General features: G+C 41.0%; 1 protein-coding gene and 1 long non-coding RNA gene across 3 annotated transcripts in view; one reads left to right on the top strand and one right to left on the bottom strand.

Annotated features, from left to right (window-relative positions):
* The window catches only part of lrrtm4l1 (leucine rich repeat transmembrane neuronal 4 like 1), a 64483-nt gene extending 46202 nt beyond the window's left edge, over positions 1–18281 (top strand). Inside the window, exon 3 of one of the 2 annotated variants that reach the window (XR_005077978.1) lies at positions 16414–16469. Coding sequence is in view for 1 of the 2 variants with exons in the window: in XM_037116204.1 (XP_036972099.1) it covers positions 16414–16479 (66 nt within the window). In the remaining variant the exon portion in view is untranslated. Of the gene's footprint in view, positions 1–16413 lie in introns of both variants that reach the window. The other variant, XM_037116204.1, reaches the window with a different exon arrangement.
* On the bottom strand, positions 3468–7583 carry LOC119029412. The gene is made up of 3 exons (XR_005077979.1): positions 6044–7583; positions 5712–5922; positions 3468–5425 (listed from the first exon to the last, which is right to left on the bottom strand). It is a non-coding gene; the product is annotated as an uncharacterized LOC119029412 (long non-coding RNA).
* Positions 18282–19965: the final 1684 nt, after the last annotated feature.

Genomic DNA, 19965 nt, shown 5'->3' on the forward strand with positions numbered 1-19965 from the left:
TTCTGCGTGGCAGGGTTCACGCTGAAATTAAGCATATTAATTAATTTAGCTGTACAAAATTGAATATGTAAAACTTGATTAATCAGGCATGTACTTTTGGCCAGAGAACTAGGAAAATAGAGGCCTAAAAGCCTAACTTCAAAGAGCCCTCAGCCACAGTCCTGTTATATTTGGATGCATTTAAATGTCCATAGCATGTCTGTATCATCCCTTACAGACATCTAATTTGGGGCTATTTGAGTTTCATAATGTCATGTTCCATCCAATCTTATCCAAGCTGGGGAGCTAATGAGAGATCATGAACATTTGGCCCTCACAGTTAAACAAATCATTAGAAGTGACATGTCTATTTTTTGAAATACTGAAATGAAAATTCTATGTCATCAGATAGAAAGACAGATGCATGTCATAATTAACACAAGGCCACCCCGATCTTCATCAGACCGATAGAAATCTTTGACAGGCAGCCTTTTGATTAAAAGGTCAGAGCTGTTGCAGATTGAAGTGTGGAGAAGTGTATGAGTAACACTCTATTTCAACAAGCACAAAAAAAACAACTCATTCACTCTGAGCCTGGTCTCTGGTGAGTTCAGGTAATTTACACCAATGTCTTCAAATGCAAATGCCCTCCTTGCAGCATGTGAGAAAATTGTATTTTCCTCAGAGTGGAAGGTTTGCATGAATGAGATGAGTAGATGTGTTTGTTCGGAACTGCAATAGTGATGTATATAAGAGAAAACTTGACACTTTGGCCCCATTAGACGAGTCATTTCAACTGTCTGGCGTTATAAATTTAAAAAGATAAGATTTAATACACTGGGCAGCATATTTGTGTCTCTGTTGGCAGGATTGTAAACATGATTAACACAATCCATATTGGTTTTCCCGGAATGGCTTTCCCGGTCGGCTCTTCGCCACTCAGGGGTTGTGGTATAATCATAAACCTGATTGGTAACTACCAAAACTGCCCAAAGAGGAATGACATCTACACTGCGCAGCAATTTAGTTAGAATGCTCTCCCACCACATGAATCATTTGATGTTGCACTGATCAGGGATCAGATAAACACTACAACCGTTCAGTGTATCTTCTGTATGGTTGTATGTGGAAACTACTTTTGTTCTTTTTTTTCCCCGCAATGAGATACGAGCAGTACTTTGGTTCAAAACTCTTTACAATAGGGTACCTAAAAATGTGTGTAGGTACTAAAGAGCAAGTACGGCATGAATCAGGAATGAATTAATAACTTTATGGGATTCTATAGTAGATGATGATGAATTACTAGACACCAAACTGGGATATTCCATATGAATCAATCGGTAATGATGAGTTCGCTAATATCCGAAACGACATACTGACCACTTTCTTCATGAGGTGGTACTGATTAACTATAAACCGGCAATAATTACTTACTCTTTATGTGCACCTTCAAGTGAAGTGAAACTTAATACTTAAGTAGTTACCATAAAGAATATGTTTTAGCTTTGCAAAATAATTCATGATTTATTTGTATGATTAAGTTATTTAAGTAACTAGTATTTAATGAGTCCACTTTGTAACTACTTTGTATTATGTTGTTACTTGAAAGTACACAAAAAGTAATGATGTAGTAATTTGTAATTGATGAGTCATTACTAGTTTGTGCCACTCAGCAGGTGATAATCAGTAACAAATGTGATCAGAAGGTGGATTCACAGATATTTATGAATTTATCATTACTTAATGAGTCATTATAGTGTCTCCTAGTTTGATGTCTAGTAACTCATCATCATCTGCAATAAAGCCCTTGAATCAAAGTTATAGATTGGGCCTCATCTCTAAAAATGTTCTTAGATTTGTACTTGAGCCAAGATCATTTCTGATGGGGTGCTTACGTCACTTAAATCAAGACTAGACTTTTCTTAGAGATGAGATCATTTCAGCATCAGAGAAAGGTTTGAAATTAATTACTTTGGTTCTCTGGTTTTCTAAATAAGTCATAGCTGTGATCAAAATGGATCATAGGTCCTGGTCAGAGCTGCTGTAAATCACCTCTGTTGTCAAACTGGTTTCTGTCGGTCTCAGTCGGGAGGCTGCTGAGCCCCATTCCATGGTCTGTAGTGTACACACCAACACTTGCCGGTTGCTCTGAGTTACTCTGCTAATGTGGCCACTAAATGCATTGCTAACCGAGCTAGCTGTATCTAACCAGACTCAAACCACCTACAGTGTAACTGGATTTCAATCTCCCATAAATGCATGACATGAGAGAGCATTAATGGGCTCAGTGACATTGTTGCTGTGGTTTAATATCAAGTCCTGTAAAAGTCACCTGTTCAGTACCTCAGTATAATGTCATTTACTGCTGAGTAGTAAATCCAAGGCATGATGTTCTGTGGCAGCTAGCGTTTGACCCCCAAAATGTTCTTAGTGTGTTTAAATGAATTGGAAAACCCCTTCTTCTGCCTTGATGCCAAAGTTGACTCTTTAATACAAAGCCACCATCCATGTACAGCTGACACTGTAACTAAGGGCCCATGTCCAAATAACATGCACCAGCATCAGAATGTTTGCAGCAGTGTTGGGCCGCCTAGAGAAAGAACACCTCACCCAGCGTTTTCACAGCACTTTGCTGCTCCTAGTTGAAAATCCTTGAACTTTTCAGAAAGCTGCTGGGGCCCGTCACTGTTCAACCCAACGCTCCTAAGCTCACTGTCAGTGCTTTTCTACTAGAAAGAAATGTTATGGCTGGGTGAGTAATAATAGCCTTTAGTCAGCAGTTAATTAGCTTTGGTGAAAGTTACACCACATATTGTAAAACACCAGCTATACGTTTTAACCAAGAGCACAACTCTAGGATTGGGACCGTCTCACATTATCTACAGCCCGCTGTAACACTTCCATCAAAAAGCTATCAATATAAAGTATCTCCACTCACCAGCAGCTCTGCGTGGTCAAAATCAATTACTGAAGACACTATGTATAGTATATATGCTGTAGACTACAGCGGCGTTGCATTATGAATAAACAATGGCCCGTCTGAAAAAAGGCTTAACTCGAGTTGACTGATTTCTGTTTTGCCTCCAACAAAATGAGACCGCACCAAAATCTGCCCAAACAGAATATAATTCATCATCTAAAAAGGTTTTTATCAAGATCATTACATTGAGTCCATTTTAATTTACATCTTTTTCTCCCTCCTATCGATGCCAAAAGCTCGCTCCTGCAGCTAGTGGCCAAAATACTGTCCGATAGAAATAATGGAATAATAAAAGTGTTTACAACAATTCTATCATACTTAATCATCTTAAAATGCATCATATTGTATTGCATCGAGACAGGCCTGCACTGAATTTCAATCAGTCAACGAATACAGATTTGGATTCTATATAAAGATGTTTATTGAGTCAGTAGCGGGATACAAAACCAAAAATAAGTGACACTTTCTCACATCATCGAGATTAAAAATATCTTGTAGGACTGAGCACGACACACATTTTTGCATCACACTATAAAATCACAGACCAGGCTGTCGATTCTCTTTGTGAGGCCTCTGTGTGACTTATCCTTTCTAATGAAATGATGATGAATTGAACCATCTGCGACCACAGGAATAACACACATGAACTCTGATTTAGGGCGACCTCTCCTTTCCCCAATAAGTTATTATTGCATCACTTCTTAAAACAGGTCATCACGGTCCATCAGTGTCATTTCAGTCGAAAATTAAGCACATTGTGTGGCGCCCTCGCAGCTATGGTTAATCATGGTGTATTGACACATTTTACCTGTTACCCAGCTGTGACCCGCGACTCCAAAACACAGCTGAGGATGACCCAGAGGCTGGATAAACCCTTTTTTTTTTTTTTTTTTTTTTTTTTTAAATCGAGAACAAGAATAGAAACATAGTTGTAGAAGCTGACTGTTAGTGACAAAGAGGAGCTGAGGGAATGTCTTGATCAGAGGGAGCCAGAGGATCTGCAGGGAGCCAACATGACATACAGCAGAGCCCCTGCATGACTCAGTTTCAAACTGGGCCCCTTGAAGCCTTGAGGGAAAAAAAAAGTGATTCTGATCTTAACATATAGACACAGTCTTACTGTAGGACAGTGCACAGTATGAAGCGCAGCGTCATGGTATATGACTAGAGAAGATGGAAATTTGCCAACTGGCAAAGGATTTCTAAAGTGTTTCTTGTAAAGCTACCCTTGAACTATATGGAGTTGTATTAGATCATTCTATTACAGTAGGACTGCTTTATCAGGTATCAGGCTGAAGAATCTTTATAAGAAATTCCGTCCCCTTCAGTGAGTTTTATAGGTTCTTGTGCAGGTTTTGAATGTAAAGAAGCTCAAATGCCGCACCAGCAGTCGCTCCTCTCTCCCACAGAAAACACTGCTCCTGAAACGCCTCGCCTGTAGTCCCGCCTTTAATTCTGTGACTTGCTGACATCACTATGTCGCCATTGTTTTCATGATTTGCGGCTATTTTCACGATTGAAGTGCAGCTTACTGGAAGCTGGAAACAGGACAGTGGCGACTGGGGACATGGTGAGCGTTGCTGTCTCAGGCATGACCAATCAGAGCACACGGGGCATTTCAGGGAGGGGACCTTAAAGAGACAGGAGCTAAAACACAGCATCTGAGACAAAGGGGGGATACAGGGCTGCAGCCCTCACCAGTATGAGAAAACTGATTTATCCATCTATCCATCCATCCAATGAATATAATCATAAATATATATGTATGATAAATAAATCATTAAAACCTACTTCTAAGAGTAACTCAAATGAAAATTATGAACCTGAGAATGTGCAATATGTCTGCTTTAACTGGATCAGCCGCATAAATACATTCTAGTCCTGTTATTTTATCTGTCAACACATTCTTTGTTGGATTTCCAGAAAAAGTTATTCTCTCAATCTTTAGATGCAAGGATGAAAATGTTTGTTTTTCACCTATACAAACAATATGTGTTGTGAAAAGCAGTGAAGCATACCCTTAAGGCTGTGCTAAGGAGAAGGCAAAAATATGAAAGTATAAAAAAAATATAAATAAATAAAAGGAAAGAAGTGATAAATAAGAGTATAAATGCAGGATGTAAAACACATGCTCAATAATGCAGGGGGCATACCGAGGTCACCGTATGCAGTCCTGATGGCCTGAGGAAAGAAGCTTTATCTGAGTCGGTCCCTGTTGGACTGGTGGCTGAAGAGGTGTTGTCCTGAGCCTGGAAGCTTGAATAGCCTATAGCTATAGGGTAATGAGGAACCTCCATAATCTTACTAGTGCTGGTGCTGCATTTTGTGGTAAGTCCTGCAGTGAGGGGATTGAGCATAGATGGGCTCCTCCACCGGCGTTTTGGCCAAGCCGCAACACGCTGATTTGCGTTTCCATTTCCAGTTTTACCCAGATGTCTCACGACCGTGGCAGCCTCAGTTCCCGCCCTCAAACAAACAAGCACGTGAGGCAATACTCAACTCATGTCTGTGCAGGAAACCTAACCATGTGCGGCTTCAAACCGAATCTCTTTAGTTTCTGTCCCTGTTTCAGAATCTACTGTCACTGCTGGTGGAAACCCAACATTTCCATTATTGTGAAGAATTCATTGGAAGTGAAATGTGTTTATCACCTAATTAGATTTAACAAATAATAATACTGCAGGAAGGAAGCGTATTTACAGCCCTAACCCCACCCCTACTCAAATCAAGTGCATAGGTTTTAAAGACACACCTTTCAAGCTGGTAGCCCTGCTCAGCTGACATGCCGTATCAAACCGAGTCAAGCCAGGCCAGTCACCGTCACTTCCCAGAGGTGTGTGGTTCCTGTGGTGCTTCTTACCTGAATCAATGTCCAAACCCCCCTGGTTAAGTTGCCATCTAGTAAGTGCGCTTTTCCAACACGGATTGTCTCAAAGTGCACAATGTGGTTTGGATCTGTTTTCCTAAACACGCAGAAGAACTTGAGTGGATTTCAGAACAGCATGAAAATAACTTGCCGTCCCCTGAAAAGGACGATAAATGTCAGAGGATGTCGAGTATAAAGAACCGTACTTCACCACTTACCTGCCAAGCCGAAATAATTTGACTGGGTTTCTCTGAGCAGCGTGAAAAAAGATAAGTGTGAGGCAGTACAAGCGGCTTCGCTGATCACAACCATATAACTCGCTTCTGTAGGTGTCCGCAGGTCTGAAGGACAGATGTAGGTGAAAAGAAAAAAAAAAAAAAAAAAAGAAATTGTGGCCGAAACTGCTGAGGCTAACACGTCTTCACTTGCACAGATAATGGAGAGATGGGGAGAGTTCACAAGTTCAGGTGTGAGAGAGTGAGAGAGAGAGAGAGAGAGGGAAAAGAGAGCAGGAGGTCTAAAAGTTTGCCTTCTTGTGCACATGATAACTGAAGGGAGATGTAGAAAGTGTGATGAGCTGGTTAAACAGGGTCGCTCTCTGTTCGAGAGAGCCTTTCAACATCTTGCATCCTCTGTTCTTGTTGTCTAAGTGTGCATTTGCGACTTCGGAGCAGATAATCTCTGAAGCTGTGTATGATGAAACTTATTTCAAAATTGGTCAAGATTTGGAAAACAAAAAAAAAAAAAGAAAGAAAGAAAAGAAAAGCTGTAATCCCAGCACGGCCATAGACTTGACAAACTAATATCAGCCATGTTTAGCATTGGCTACATGTTGCCTAGCAACACAAGCAGCATGAATCGGAAGGCACAGGGAGTATTACTTTTCATGGTATTTATAACAAAAGAGCAGGATCAAAGCAAAGTTACACAAGCCTCCCAAAAACAACATGTCCAAAAATAATTTTAATATGATGACGTGGCACTTTGTAAGCAAGTATTGTATCATTGTAATGCCATGAGTAATGGATAATCCCTCCAGATGATACATGTGCGCTAACACGGCTGAGAAATCATTCCTCTGCTTTATTTATTTATGTATATTCATTGCAGACATGTAGAGCTGAATTTATTGTGCACCGCATAATATATATACAGCGAGAGACTTTGGGGAAAAAACCTCCTGCCGCTAATGTGGTCATCCATCACCTGCAGAATCACAATCATCATAAATCATGATGCTCAAGCACACACAAACATGCATGTGCATGCACTCACATAAATATGCGCACGTGCTGTGACATTTCCAGCTGGACGTGCTCAGTTTGCTCCCAGCCACAACTCGGTGGATCAGACCTCCTCGGGGAGATCTCCGGGCTCTGCCTATGGAGCACAGTTTCCATTGCTCGCTTAATGCACACACACACACACAATATCGCTCTCTGTCTGACATCAGATGATGTTCTTTTAGCGCAGCTTACTCTCACTGGCCCACTTACATGTGGGTCACTATGTCCTCGCTTCTTATGAATTTCACTTTGTGTTGTTAGAGAATGTGATAGCGGAGTGCGTAAACGCAGTGGAGCTCAGCAAAGCTTAGTTCTCTGCTTTTGTATAGTGAAATTACGCAACAGTGTGATGTCTTCATTATATCAATTTAAAATGAATAGTAATTCCACAAAAATACAGTGGTACTGCTGTGGTTATTCTTACAAATTAAAGGAACAGGTCAATGAAAATTCATTTTTGGGTGGCCAATGTGAAGCCAAGTCTGGTAGTCCACAGAACATTTATGGAGCTTCACATCAAAACAACATTGCAGCTCTCCTAAACAACCAAAGAATCAAAATCAGAATTCCTTTATTCATCCCACAAACAGGGAAATGTATGTGTCACAGCAGCCAAAGGACAGTAATATTACAATAAACAATGATAATAGTAAAAAGATTTAAAAAAAATAATACAAAGGTAGGTAATAGAATAGACATGTATATACATAATGTTGTACAGTATGAACAGTGTAAATGTAAACAGTAGATGTAGGTGAGGGACTTTGTGTTAAAAACAAAGCAAAAAACCTAAGTGAATAGAAAATAAAACAATAAAAATGACATGGCTCCATACAGCTAGTGCGGCAAAGTCTGCACACCTTTAAATGACAGTCCTGCACTGTATCCTCCAGCTAAAAGCATTAGCGCATGTAACAGGCAACAGTGATATACTAACACTGGTAAGTACAGACTGAGAGGAACTGTGTCATTAGTTAAAAGCTACTGTTTTACTAGCTGATGTTTTAAAAGACAGACGCATATCAGGTGCATTATTAACTATGTGACACAGCTACCCTATTAAATTTTGGTGCATGAGCTTGACCGCGTATTGAGGGCGTACATAGCGTCTTTTCAAATCAATTCGGGGCTTGTGATTACACTGGGCAAACTGTATGCCATTTTATGTTTTTTTTGTTTTTTTTTTATCAAAATTTTAAAAAAAGAGAATGCTACAATGCCATTTTACCGTGAAGCTCCAGAAACCGTTCGCTGAGTATGAGACGCCCAACCTTCCATCAGCAGGTGGCTTAGATACATTTATAGTCACTTTTGGGTGAACTGCTGCTTTAAATTTATCAATGGAGTTATTCCAGTGAAATAGAAAAAGAAACAAACAAACAAACAACAACAAAAAAAAAACAGTGTCTACAATTAAACAAAGTGGCTGTGACTGAATACGCGTCAGTTTGCGGCGACTCTGTTCACTGCACATCCAATGATTGCATGCGGATTTTGATGATGTATTCGTGGTGTTTTATCCACACAGTTTGCTCACCATCTGTTTTCCTTGCATATTTTCTTTTTGCTTGTCATTGCAAAGTTTGCATTTTTCGAGTCTAAGTCATAAAGTCATAAAGCATGACTGGAGGCAAAATATTGCAATAGCTGTCAAGATTTATATATTATACATCCATGCTCTCAGCACCAACATTAATCTGGGCACATATTATTTATATATTAAAAAATAGAGATAAGTGGGAGGCATTTCAACAAGAACATATATTTTGCATGATACAGTTTATGTATATCATTTTCTACCCTTTAATTCATATCAGACATGACATTTCCTCCTGGAAATAAGAAATGGGAGCCATAAGTTCCACAAAAAAGACACAATTAAGATAATTGAATTTACCCTTGATACATGTGTCGCGTCATTAATTTGTTGTGTTAATAGCCAGGCATGACTGCTGTGACCTTGCAGAAAACAAAATTAGAGGCCCTTAATGAATGGCTTTTTGTCAGACCATTAGCAGGAAGTCCATTAATTTAGCTTTTTATTTCCTCTGAACACTGTCTTTTTATCAAAGACAGGGTCCCATTACTCCGAACCAAACTCCCGCAGGCATTCACGGACATCTTTGTTTCGCAGTGGCTTATGCACCGTCATGTTCTTTTACCCACTCGTGAAACATCAAACAAAAATGAATCGACACCGCAATTTATTGAGAAAGAAATACCACTCAGTCTTCATATACCAGAGGCTTGAGTGTGTGTGTGTGTGTGTGTGTGTGTGTGTGTGTGTGTGTGTGTGTGTGTGTGTGTGTGTGTGTTTGGGAGGCAGTGAGGGAGAGCAAGAGCTTAAGAGAAAGTCTAAGTATCTGTGTTTGCAGAGATCAAGAGCTTACAGAGGCATCAGGCTCCCCACAAAGAGTCTCTTTATAAAATTGTTGTTCTTCTTTAAGCAGAAAGAAGTATATAGTGGACATGTACCGTATATATGTATATTTACATATATATATATACGGATGCATTTACAGAAAAGAGCAGCTGTGTTCATTGTAGACCTTGTTATTTCCGCACCAAATTTGCAGATTTTTAACCGTCTCACTGACTTGATTGTTCATGAGTAATTGGCACATTCAGTCCATTTCCTACTGTCGGCCTCTCTTTTCGTGGTCTTCGGGGAAAGAAGGAGCGTACGAACGTATACGGGCTGCAGGCGGGGAGATGGAACGGGGTAATTGGAGCCCTGAGTGGAGTAAGAGGCTTGTGATCCCTTTGAGAGTGGCTGGCATATGTCTGTGTTCCAGCTGCCCTGACCAACTGAAAGCGAGCTAATTACATCATGTTTGTATCCTTCTAATTAGTAGCCTAATTAAAAACACATAAAGGCGTTGAAGGGGGGGCGGATGAAAGTAGGTACAGCTCCGGACACGTAACCTGTGTTCTTGAAAAAAGCAGAGCTTAGCCCCGGCTCGTTTTCCTTTGCACTGGCTCTGCAGCGAGGCGACAGGAATTCATAATTATGCGCCTTTCAATTATGATTATCTATGCTGTTTTGTTGCGTATGCAGTGATCTCAAAGCAATGCGGACTGACCCGCATAACTCAAACTTTTGTGCTGGGCTATTTTTTTTGTTGTTCAGTTTCAGTATTCATCCAAATGAAAATACCCACAGTGCCTTTTTTTGTTTCTTTGAGAAAGACAGATGGATTCAAAATCGATTCGCTCAGGGAGTTTACACCCACACAAGCCCCAAAAAGTTGGTTTCCAGGCATAAGAGGACAGTGGTACTGAAATAAGGTCGTACTGTGACGGTCACAGCTCCAGGATCGCATGTGTGTTCTCTGAAGTGAACCGAGAATGGATTTTGGTTATTTTGTTCTGATGTTTGCAAAGTTATATTTCGTGGCCACATTGGGTTGGTATAACCAAACCTGCAAAATAAGAGAGAGAATTTTAATGTAATGTAGCGCCATACGAAATCCACCCTGGATCTCCTTATCAGATTTAGATGATGGACCCCCAAATAAATATGCTTTTCAGTTTCTGACTCTGGTCAAAACATCTTGATGGACAAATATCAAATAATGTTATTGTGGAAAAACAAGAGATACCAAACATTTTTGAAACTTCCAGCAACTATTTCATCCTCAGTTGCGTCCGCTGCATAATTTATTGAAACCAAAATGCTCTTAAAAAAAACAAAACAAAAACAAAAAACAACACCAATGCAGAGAGACATTGTATACCCTTTCACAGAAGGACCATTTTTTTCTGTGTTCTGACCAATGATATCACCCACTGCTGTTCATAGAACATACGAATAGTACATCCATGAATCCTTGTAAAGCGTAAGAATCATTCAAGTGCAGTACAAGGCTCTCTGTGCTTTCAAGGGCATTTTTTGTGTTTCCGTGTCAGTGCCCACCACTACCGGAGACAGTTCTAGGCTCACAAACCCTTGCCTCCCGGGATTTCACACTCTACGTTGGATGCTGTGAATGTCATTCATCCATTGTGACAATGTGTTAGCATACTGACCAGGCTGGTGGCCACTTCGGCCAAGTATCTCTGCCCTTCAAGGGAAGCTGTCCAGTCTGAAATTACCAGGATCACAGCTGGCTTCTTGTTGTCTTCGTTTCCCGACAACTAGAAGCTCATCCAGGAGATAGAGGGGGGTAGAGAAGCCTGACTTGCTGTAGCGTGTGTCCAAGCACAACACTCCCACGGGTGGATTGGTGGGACAGTTGGTGTTTGTCCCCGGGGTAAACACTTCCTCTTTCTCTCCAACGCTCGAAATCAGACTCAAATTTTCAGGATGCATCATTTCAACTCTTGGCTTGTCTCTGGACATCACATTAGCCCTGGAGTTTCAGTTGCCTGAAATCTAATGTGCTCTGTTGCAGAGAAGACTCCTTTCAGCCCAGGGACATGGGTTGCCTGAGATCTTGAACCGTATTAATAGCCAACAGCTACTATAACAACAAGCCGCAATCCTACTTGGTGGGAAGGAAGGACCCCGATCATGTTTGCCAAGGTTTTCCCTGAGCCCTTGCCAGCGTGTCTTAACTCCCACTTTAGCTAAGACCTTAGCCTTGAATAACTTGCCTTACTTTTGTGCTGTTTTCTTGGGAGTAGCAGCAGCTTTTTCAGCGGCTGCGACTGGCTGAAATTGCCCCTTCAGATGCCTCAAGATTGTTTCTCTGTTATGAACAGCCACTGGTGCTGTCAAGATTTCCTGGAGAACAATTCAGGAGAACTGGCAGCAAAAAGTTTTAGCTCCTTTTCTATCAGTGGAAATTTCCAGTGCTGAGAGAGTGCAGAAGTGGAGCTTGCGTCCCTGCTGACAGATGACAAAACCTCCTTCCTTGCCTCCATCAAGGAAGTGAGCGGTCAGTTTTGAACGCCAGCAAGAGGTAGTGATGAGGATTGGTGGGGTGTGGCAACAGCAACATAAGCATCAATAGCCATTTGGTCCTCTCTTGCAAGGTGATGTAAAACCACCGTCTCCAACTTATGGCAGAAAGCCATCAACGACTGACAAATGGCTTCCTGCAATTCAAGTGTCTGAAGAGTTGTGAGCAGGAGAGTGAATTGCAGCCCTCATTTAACCAAACACTTCACCATAATGAAGGAGAACAATGAGTTGAGTCAGTCAATGAGTCTGTGTCCATGAAGTAAACATTTGAGTTGTGCTGAAACAATACAGTGACAGCAACAAACTAGAGAAAACAGGAAATAAGGCCATAAAGTGAAGGGCACTGTCACTGAGAAGTGTAATTGCCGTGAGGTTGTATACATGTCTACAGTGGTGTTTGTTTGGGTGGTTGGGTGTCAAGTGGCATCCACATGAGTGCTATGTAGGACCCAAGGTTTCCCGGTGGAACATTACATTGTACTGGATGATAACTGTTATTTTCTTCCTCTGTTGGTGGTTTTAGCTTCTCTTAAGATATAGTTTAACACCTGAAAGAATGAAGGCACTTGCAAATGACATGGTAGTACAACATGCAAACTTTTTTTTTTTTTTTTTTGAACTGAAACACTGGCAAAGAGGAAGATCTCATTCTCATCTCATTTCATTCTTAACTACGAAGAAATCAAGTTTGACTTTTAACCAAACAGTAATACTAATCTCGTTTACTAAACATATATTCAATGCTGATCCATAGTAGAAACCATAAAGTGCACCTTTGGATTGATGGCAGAAACAACACTGAATGAAAATGCTCTTGGCTCATCTGGCTCGAAAGAATTTCAGTTACTGAACAGTTTGGGCTATACTTGCTCCCAAATTTGAACTGCTGACTGGACTGAAAACAAGTAAAACAACAGAAAAATATTCCAGACTTAAACAAAACAAACATTTACAATGATCTCTGTGCTTTCTACTCCCTGAAAGGAAAAGCAATTCAGACAAGCTTTCACAAAAGGCACATTTCAACTCACATGGCGGATGTAGCGCCTTCATGCTCATGTTAAAAAAGCATTACTTATTGATTATTGGGTTGTTTTGAATACCGTCAGAACAAAACCATAACTGCTTTTAGCAAAATCACTTGCACCAACTACACGGACAAAGTGGCTGCGTGGAAGTGTGTGGGATCGGCTCTGGAGAAAATGTCACCTTCAAATAAGGCGTAATGAGCCGTACAGCGGTTGGCCTTGTGACCACTACAGTGCATTCCTCCAGTCACTTACCTGGCGGCTAATGTGAAGAGCATCTTGTCGATTTAGATGTGACTACGATTACCTCCAACTTGCTGCCATGTTGCTGCATATGACCGCAGACTGGATCAGTTCATGTCTTACAAGGCAACATGTAAAATGAACATTCAGAGCTTTAACCAAATGCGAAACAAGACCGTAATATTGAACAACATAGTAGTTTGTTCACCTTGCAATCTTTTGCTCATCTCATACTAAACCTTTTGTAGCTCTTATTTCCATAGCGATAACGGAAAAACAAGCCTCTCAATGCCGGTGCATGCTCCATTACCAGTGGACCCATCTTTCTAACATTAATTCTTCTGTGTAATGACAAAAATGAAGTGGGTAGATGATCTACTCATTTCATGACATTAATAATCCCATCGTTCTTTCACCTCCTCATAGAATGAAGTGTTTCCTCCTGCTCAAAGTGTGGTATGCATCAGCTTTTGTGTGTATGTGTGTGTGTGTCGCTGGCTTCAGAGTTAATGTGCATGTGTTCACAGCAAATCCTGAGCGTCTGCTGCAAGCGGCTTCTGTTTTTTGTGCTCCGTCGAAATTGTCTGAGGTATGACAATTTGTGCGGCTGTCTTCGCTTCGCTCACATGCACCTGAGAGCTAGATAAAGAGTTGAGTGAAGACTTATCGGCCTGTTTGATACAGCTTAAATAAAAAATTCCGCTCAGGGCATACTCGTCTGAGCCCTGTGTTACAGAAATCTGCTTCACGCTGACAACAATCTCAGCGCAAGCAGCAAAAAAAAGTTGAGACAGGATAATTTCGAAGCAGATACTGAAAGCTTCGGTAAAACTGCTTAGTCCGGCAAAAAACTTGCAGCATTTGTGTTATTAAGGCAATGTGGATTTACGTGTAGCCAAGTAGCAAATAGGCTCTTTTAAAGGTTAAGTTGTAAAGTAGAGAGATTTTTTTTTTTTTTTTGTTTTTGTGGAGCACACAATGCTCAGAGGCAAACTCGGGTATGTGGGCTGAGTGTGCCTCTGCTGCTCTCAGTGTGGGGATCAATTCAAAGCTCGTGGCTCTTAAATGAGAGTAAAATGTCAAATTCTCTTACTAATTTGCAACATCTCAACAAGCTTGAGTTGACCTGTGGGAAAGGGCTGACATTTAAAGGTCCCCGAATCATTCACTTGTCGTGACTTCTAATGTTCTGTTCCCAGTGATACAAATGGGTTATGTGATAGAAACGAGCCTGTTTATTTCCAATAAACATGCTTTATAATGAGTATAACAACCATACATATTTGCATTGTCGACAAGTATTGTTTTTTTCTACAGTTTTTAGATTAAATCAATAGCTAATTTGGCCACTCCTCCGACCCCCAGTGTCAATAGTTCTATTGGATGAAGAAGAAAATGCTCTTGCAAACTAGCTCCCTGTTCAGGATAGGTGCGGTGATTTAGCTAATTATTAGGGTAGCTTGCTCATGTGATTGCACAGGGAATTATGGGTAGCCAACCAGAAATATATTATAACTTATTGTTTCACTGCTTCACTGAAAGTTATGCTCTGAAAGCCCTGATACCATTCCCACCTGGAAGTTTCCCAGTACAACCACAGTCTCATTTATGGTCACTGATTAGCTCCTCTGGGGTGGTCGGGGTTAAGGGCACCTTAGTAATGCTAACAATAATTTGGTGGCCCCCCTACAATAACTCGGACTCCCTAGAGTTCATGGGCCCCCTGTTAGAGAATCAGATTCTAAAGATAGACTTAATCTGAAAACAAAATTCTGGGGGAAAAACATGTGTTCACACTTGTCATGTAATTAACTTACAATATAAGATTTTTTGAACTTATGTATCTAAATCAGTTTTACAAAAACATTGTAGGAATAACCAATGGTACTTTCACAAAATATGAACATAATAGGGGGTTCTTGATACACACAACAGTATGAAATATGGATATGATGACTAAAGCTCTATTCACACAGATACTTGCAAGTATTACCAGGGAACTTCATGTGATTTGGAAATTATTCACCATTGTAGTGCCTTCACACAGGATAAATCATGTCTGAATTTCACTTGAATTCACTGACAGTATCCCCTGGATATGATGTCGAGGCATCCATCAAGTTTTCAGACCATCTGTTCTTCAGCAGCCACAGTATCTATAAAGTTTAGTGTTGTTTTGCCCTGCCATCTCTTTCAATTGTCACTCTAGCTGATCTCCCAGCAGACCTGTTGACTGCTGTTCAACACATTATGAGCTGTGATCAAATTCCTTTCATACAGAAAACAGATGTAAAAATCATCACGGAGATGTCGATTTGCTTGGGACTGATTATTATCTCGTCACCTCTGTTTGTGGTTAAATCAAGATTGCGCTGGATTTTTTACCTCACAAATTGCAGACATTGCAGGGGATGAAGATCACCGACAATAGCCACAATTATTTCAAATTGCTAGAGGTCCCAGTGTAATACTAGTCCTGTGGGAAAAAAGCTTAAGTGGTTTTCAAGACAAGTATTAGAACAAGTAGAAAGGTCTGGTAAGTGGAGAAAATGGCATCACTAATGCAGCCTTTAAAACAAGGAAAAGACAACACTTATGCCATATCCTGGTACAGCATTATCCAAAACCTGTGCAGATAAGAATTATATTGGTATCCTGCAGAGCCCTACTTACATACACCGAAGTAGTGAGAGTTGCTTTCCTAGCCAGCGTTCGGATGCTCTCAGCGCTCGACAAGAGGACTTTTGAAATATCTATTGTTACAAACTGTTGAGGTGGGCAGGTTCAATAGAACACATTTACTTCCACTTTAATTGACGTTTTGAAAAATGAACACTTGTAAGGGTTCTCTGCGCTGGGCTTCCATTTAATCTCTGGAAGACATTAGGGGAAGTCAGTCCAGCCTTCTAAGCTATCTCGGCACATGGGATTTCATCATTTGCTTAATTGCTCACCCTAATTTGCTTTGCTGGCACTGTCACAGCCCCATTGTACTGTTATCAAATCGCTGGGCACTGTAATTAACTTTACATTGTAACCACCACCTCTGTAAAGGGTGCAGACCAGCTGTTAAGCGGTTTTAATTGTATTGTCTTTTTTCCCCCCTTTTTCTCTTGTCTTTGCAGAATGACTACACATGTCCACGCCCCCTACCTGGTGCCTGGCTGGGAGATTTGCCGACCATCCATTAACCCCCGAGACAGGAACTGCTTTGGATGGTGCAGCAAACCTACAGTGAAACAGGGACACAGGAGCGAGAGACATATGCAGAACAACCCATCAGGATCCGACTCCCATAATTAACATTCAAGGATGCATTAACCAATGGTCCTCCACGCTAACAAGGGCAACCACTGACCAAGACAGAGAGGAGATAACACCGTCTTTTTTTCTTTTCCTTAAGATTTTATAACATCGTTCCTTTTTGGCCTGGGGTCGCTGGCCATCGGCTTTGCTGCATTCCATCACGCTTCATCACTAAACAAACACTGACACAGTTAGTTGTGGGAATGCGAAGCGGAGCCTTGGAAGAGACTCGTGAGCACTAATGGATGGTAACAACCAACACGGGAGCTTATTGTATAGACGTTAATAGCTTATTGTCTCCATGAGGACAACGTGGCATTGTTTTGAACGGAGGAAGACTGAACACATCCAAGAGGCTTTAAAAAAAAGTGTAAACTGAGCAACAAAACATTGATGAAAATGCACTGATCAGGTGGCTCTGGCCCCTCTGCGAACACAGCTGTGTATAATTTAAAGTGGGTTTCCATATTTTGATTCCATATGAAGCATCATGTTATCATCTTTTCAACTTTTTTTTTTTTTTTAAGAAAGACTAATCAAAGGCTAGGATGATGTACATGTGCCTCACTGGAGCAGAAAATTATGAAAGGAGTCACTGAGCTTCTGCACGCCTGTCAGTAAAGAGGCATCAGGTGGATTTCGAGTCAGCAGCTGGAAGATTGTTTGAAGCCGGCGAAAAAGTTGTGAGCAGAAAGCAAACTATCCCCCAGCCAGTGACTCTCTGTGAAGTTTTCAGGTTTTTTTTGTTGTTTTTTTTTTAAAGGAAATTTTTTTTTTTCTAAGTTGTTTCTTAATTGCAATCAAACCTCGACTATCTAGTTTGATTCGGAGGACTGAAAGGCCAATCAGAAGCAGGAGAGGGGAAAAAAATGAAAAAAAAAAGCTCCTGTCAAGGGTAAAATGTAATTTTCTGAAATTATAATGTTGTTAATGTTGTACTTTATGAATATGTGTTTCTGCCATTTTCAACACCAAATACCAAAGAGCCAAATGGAGCAATTTTTTTGGGGCTTTTGGCTCTCCCAGTCATGGGTTGTAACAGATCCAGGATTTGCTGTCTTAAAAGAAATCCACGATGACAAAAAAAAAAACAAAAAAAACAAAAAAAAAAACAAAAAAAAAAAGTGAAATAAGCCTCAACTTCCCTCACGTCCAAGCAGTGCTCCGAAACCGAATTGGCTTTTTTTTTCTTTTTTCATGTGTGTAACGTGTAAGTCTTTGTGAACAAACGGTCCTGCGGTGACGGCCTTCGTTAGGAAGCTCCCGTCCGAGAGACAGCTTCGAGCACTGCTTAAACTTTATGACTTGCGTTGAATTCATGCTTCACTTTTCTTAAAACGACCAGCCCCGTCTCCCCCCTCCACCCTGCACCCCCCATCCACCCACCCCGGGAGACTTGCAGATGTTGCTGTGCGCCGTTCCACGTGTGCTTGTGTTTCATACGTTATATGAGTTTTGAATTCTACTTCAGACAAATTGAGTTGTGGATTGTTTGTTTTCAACCTTCAAAACATAATCTTTCTACACCGGAAAATGGTAATTTTCTATTGTAAATTTCTGCTTTCCCCCCTTGGATTTGTTGATATTTAGTAAGCAGCTGTATTTCTTTGTTCACTTTCAACAGTATGTTTTATAATGAAAATAATGACTTTATTGGTGAGCAATATGAATTGGTCAAATTAAAATATTCATCAATCACTTGCTGTGTTCAGGCTGTGTGTGTGTGTGTGTGTTTGTGAAGCCTTTCCTGTCCACTGTAATTATTAAGCTCCTACCTTGTACCACGTCTCCGTTCGCAGGCGTTGGAGTGGTCCTGTTCCCCCGTGGATTTCCGGTGACGAGGCTGTCACATCAACATTAGCCTCATTAATTTAGAGAGCAGAGCATTGATCTCCGTTCGACCATTCTGTTCACGGTGACTGTGGGCCCCACCAGCCCTCTAATTATGCTTCCTGTGTAACGTGTTGCAGATCTCAGGAGGGGGGCCGTGCTTGGTGAATTTGCTCCATGTTCGCTGCACTCAGAACATGTCAAGCTGTCAGCTCAGAGATCCAGATGGCCGATCGGCCTGGCGCTCCCTGTGGTATTTTCACATACTCCTCTCTACCTATCTCCCCCTTGCTACCACATTTCTCCCTCTGCTCGTCTCATCCTCCTCTCCCACATCTCACTCACTTTCGGTTTCTTCTCATTATTCATGAAGTTTCTGGTCTTTTGGAGCTCTGTTTTGCTTTAATCCCTGCTCACTCCCCGTCTGTCTTAAAGGGTCAGTTCCCTCATACAACTGTAAGAGGTTTTTCCTCGAATCCCCAGCAGCATCTAGCCATGCAGTTAGTTTCAGTTTTACACCCAGTTGCCTGTGAATGGGACGGACAAAAAAAATGGACGCTTTCAACCCAAACAGAGTATTGTATGTTTCGTCAAGATAGGTTTTATGGAGGGACTGCTGTGTTAGACTAAAATATAATGGCAATCGAGAGTTAAGTCAAAGTCATTTTTGGATACGTCTTGCAACTCATCAGCCATCCTGGCAATGCCCTGGGCAGTTATTTCAGGATAACAAAGCTGGCGTCATCCTCAGCTCATCCCACCAGAGCACATGAACAAATGCGAGTTTAATATATTTGAATAACGTCACCATTCTCGGTAATCCTGTGCATTAGAGCGTTATCCTCCTCGTCCATGCTTATTAGAAATCCGTCTGCACCAACGCCAAACTGCGAATCACAACTGTGCACTCGCATCAGTGCAGTAATTCGATTGGCTGATAGGTTTCCTTTGTCAGCTGCTGTTATAAAGCTGATGATTGGCTTTGGGGTGAAGGGGCGGATACATGTCATTCAGCCACCATCTCTGGCGTCAAATTGCTTTAAGTGGTTTGTCTCCTCTCTTATTAATAGCTCTGGTGCAGCGCATGTCAAGGTTCTGGGAGTTCAGCTCCTACCCTGGGGATGTATTAAAGTTTGATTGCAGTGGTCGAAGCGCTGAAAAAAAAAAAATCCCACGAGAGTGCTGACAGTATAAATATTATCCAACCTAAACATGTTTCTGCAAAATCACACAATAATCAATTTTGCCAAATTCTGCAGCAATGATTTGGGACAAAACCCCATTTATCCACATTGTTTTGGGCTAGCAAAAGAACTCAAGAGATGGATTTCTCAAAGGCATGGTACCTAAAAGTAGAACTACCTGAGCCATTAATCAACAACGTGAGGAGACATGGGGAGAAGGGGCTGCAATTTATAATTATTTTAGTAATCCATTAATCCTGAATGGAGAAGTAAGTCTATGTAAGTGTTGTAAAATTATCTCAGTCCAGCATCACATTTTGACATGTCTTGTTTTGATAGTTAATTCATTGTAAATGT

The sequence above is a fragment of the Acanthopagrus latus genome, chromosome 12 (assembly GCF_904848185.1).
Source record: "Acanthopagrus latus isolate v.2019 chromosome 12, fAcaLat1.1, whole genome shotgun sequence".
Classification (NCBI taxonomy): Eukaryota; Metazoa; Chordata; class Actinopteri; order Spariformes; family Sparidae; genus Acanthopagrus; species Acanthopagrus latus.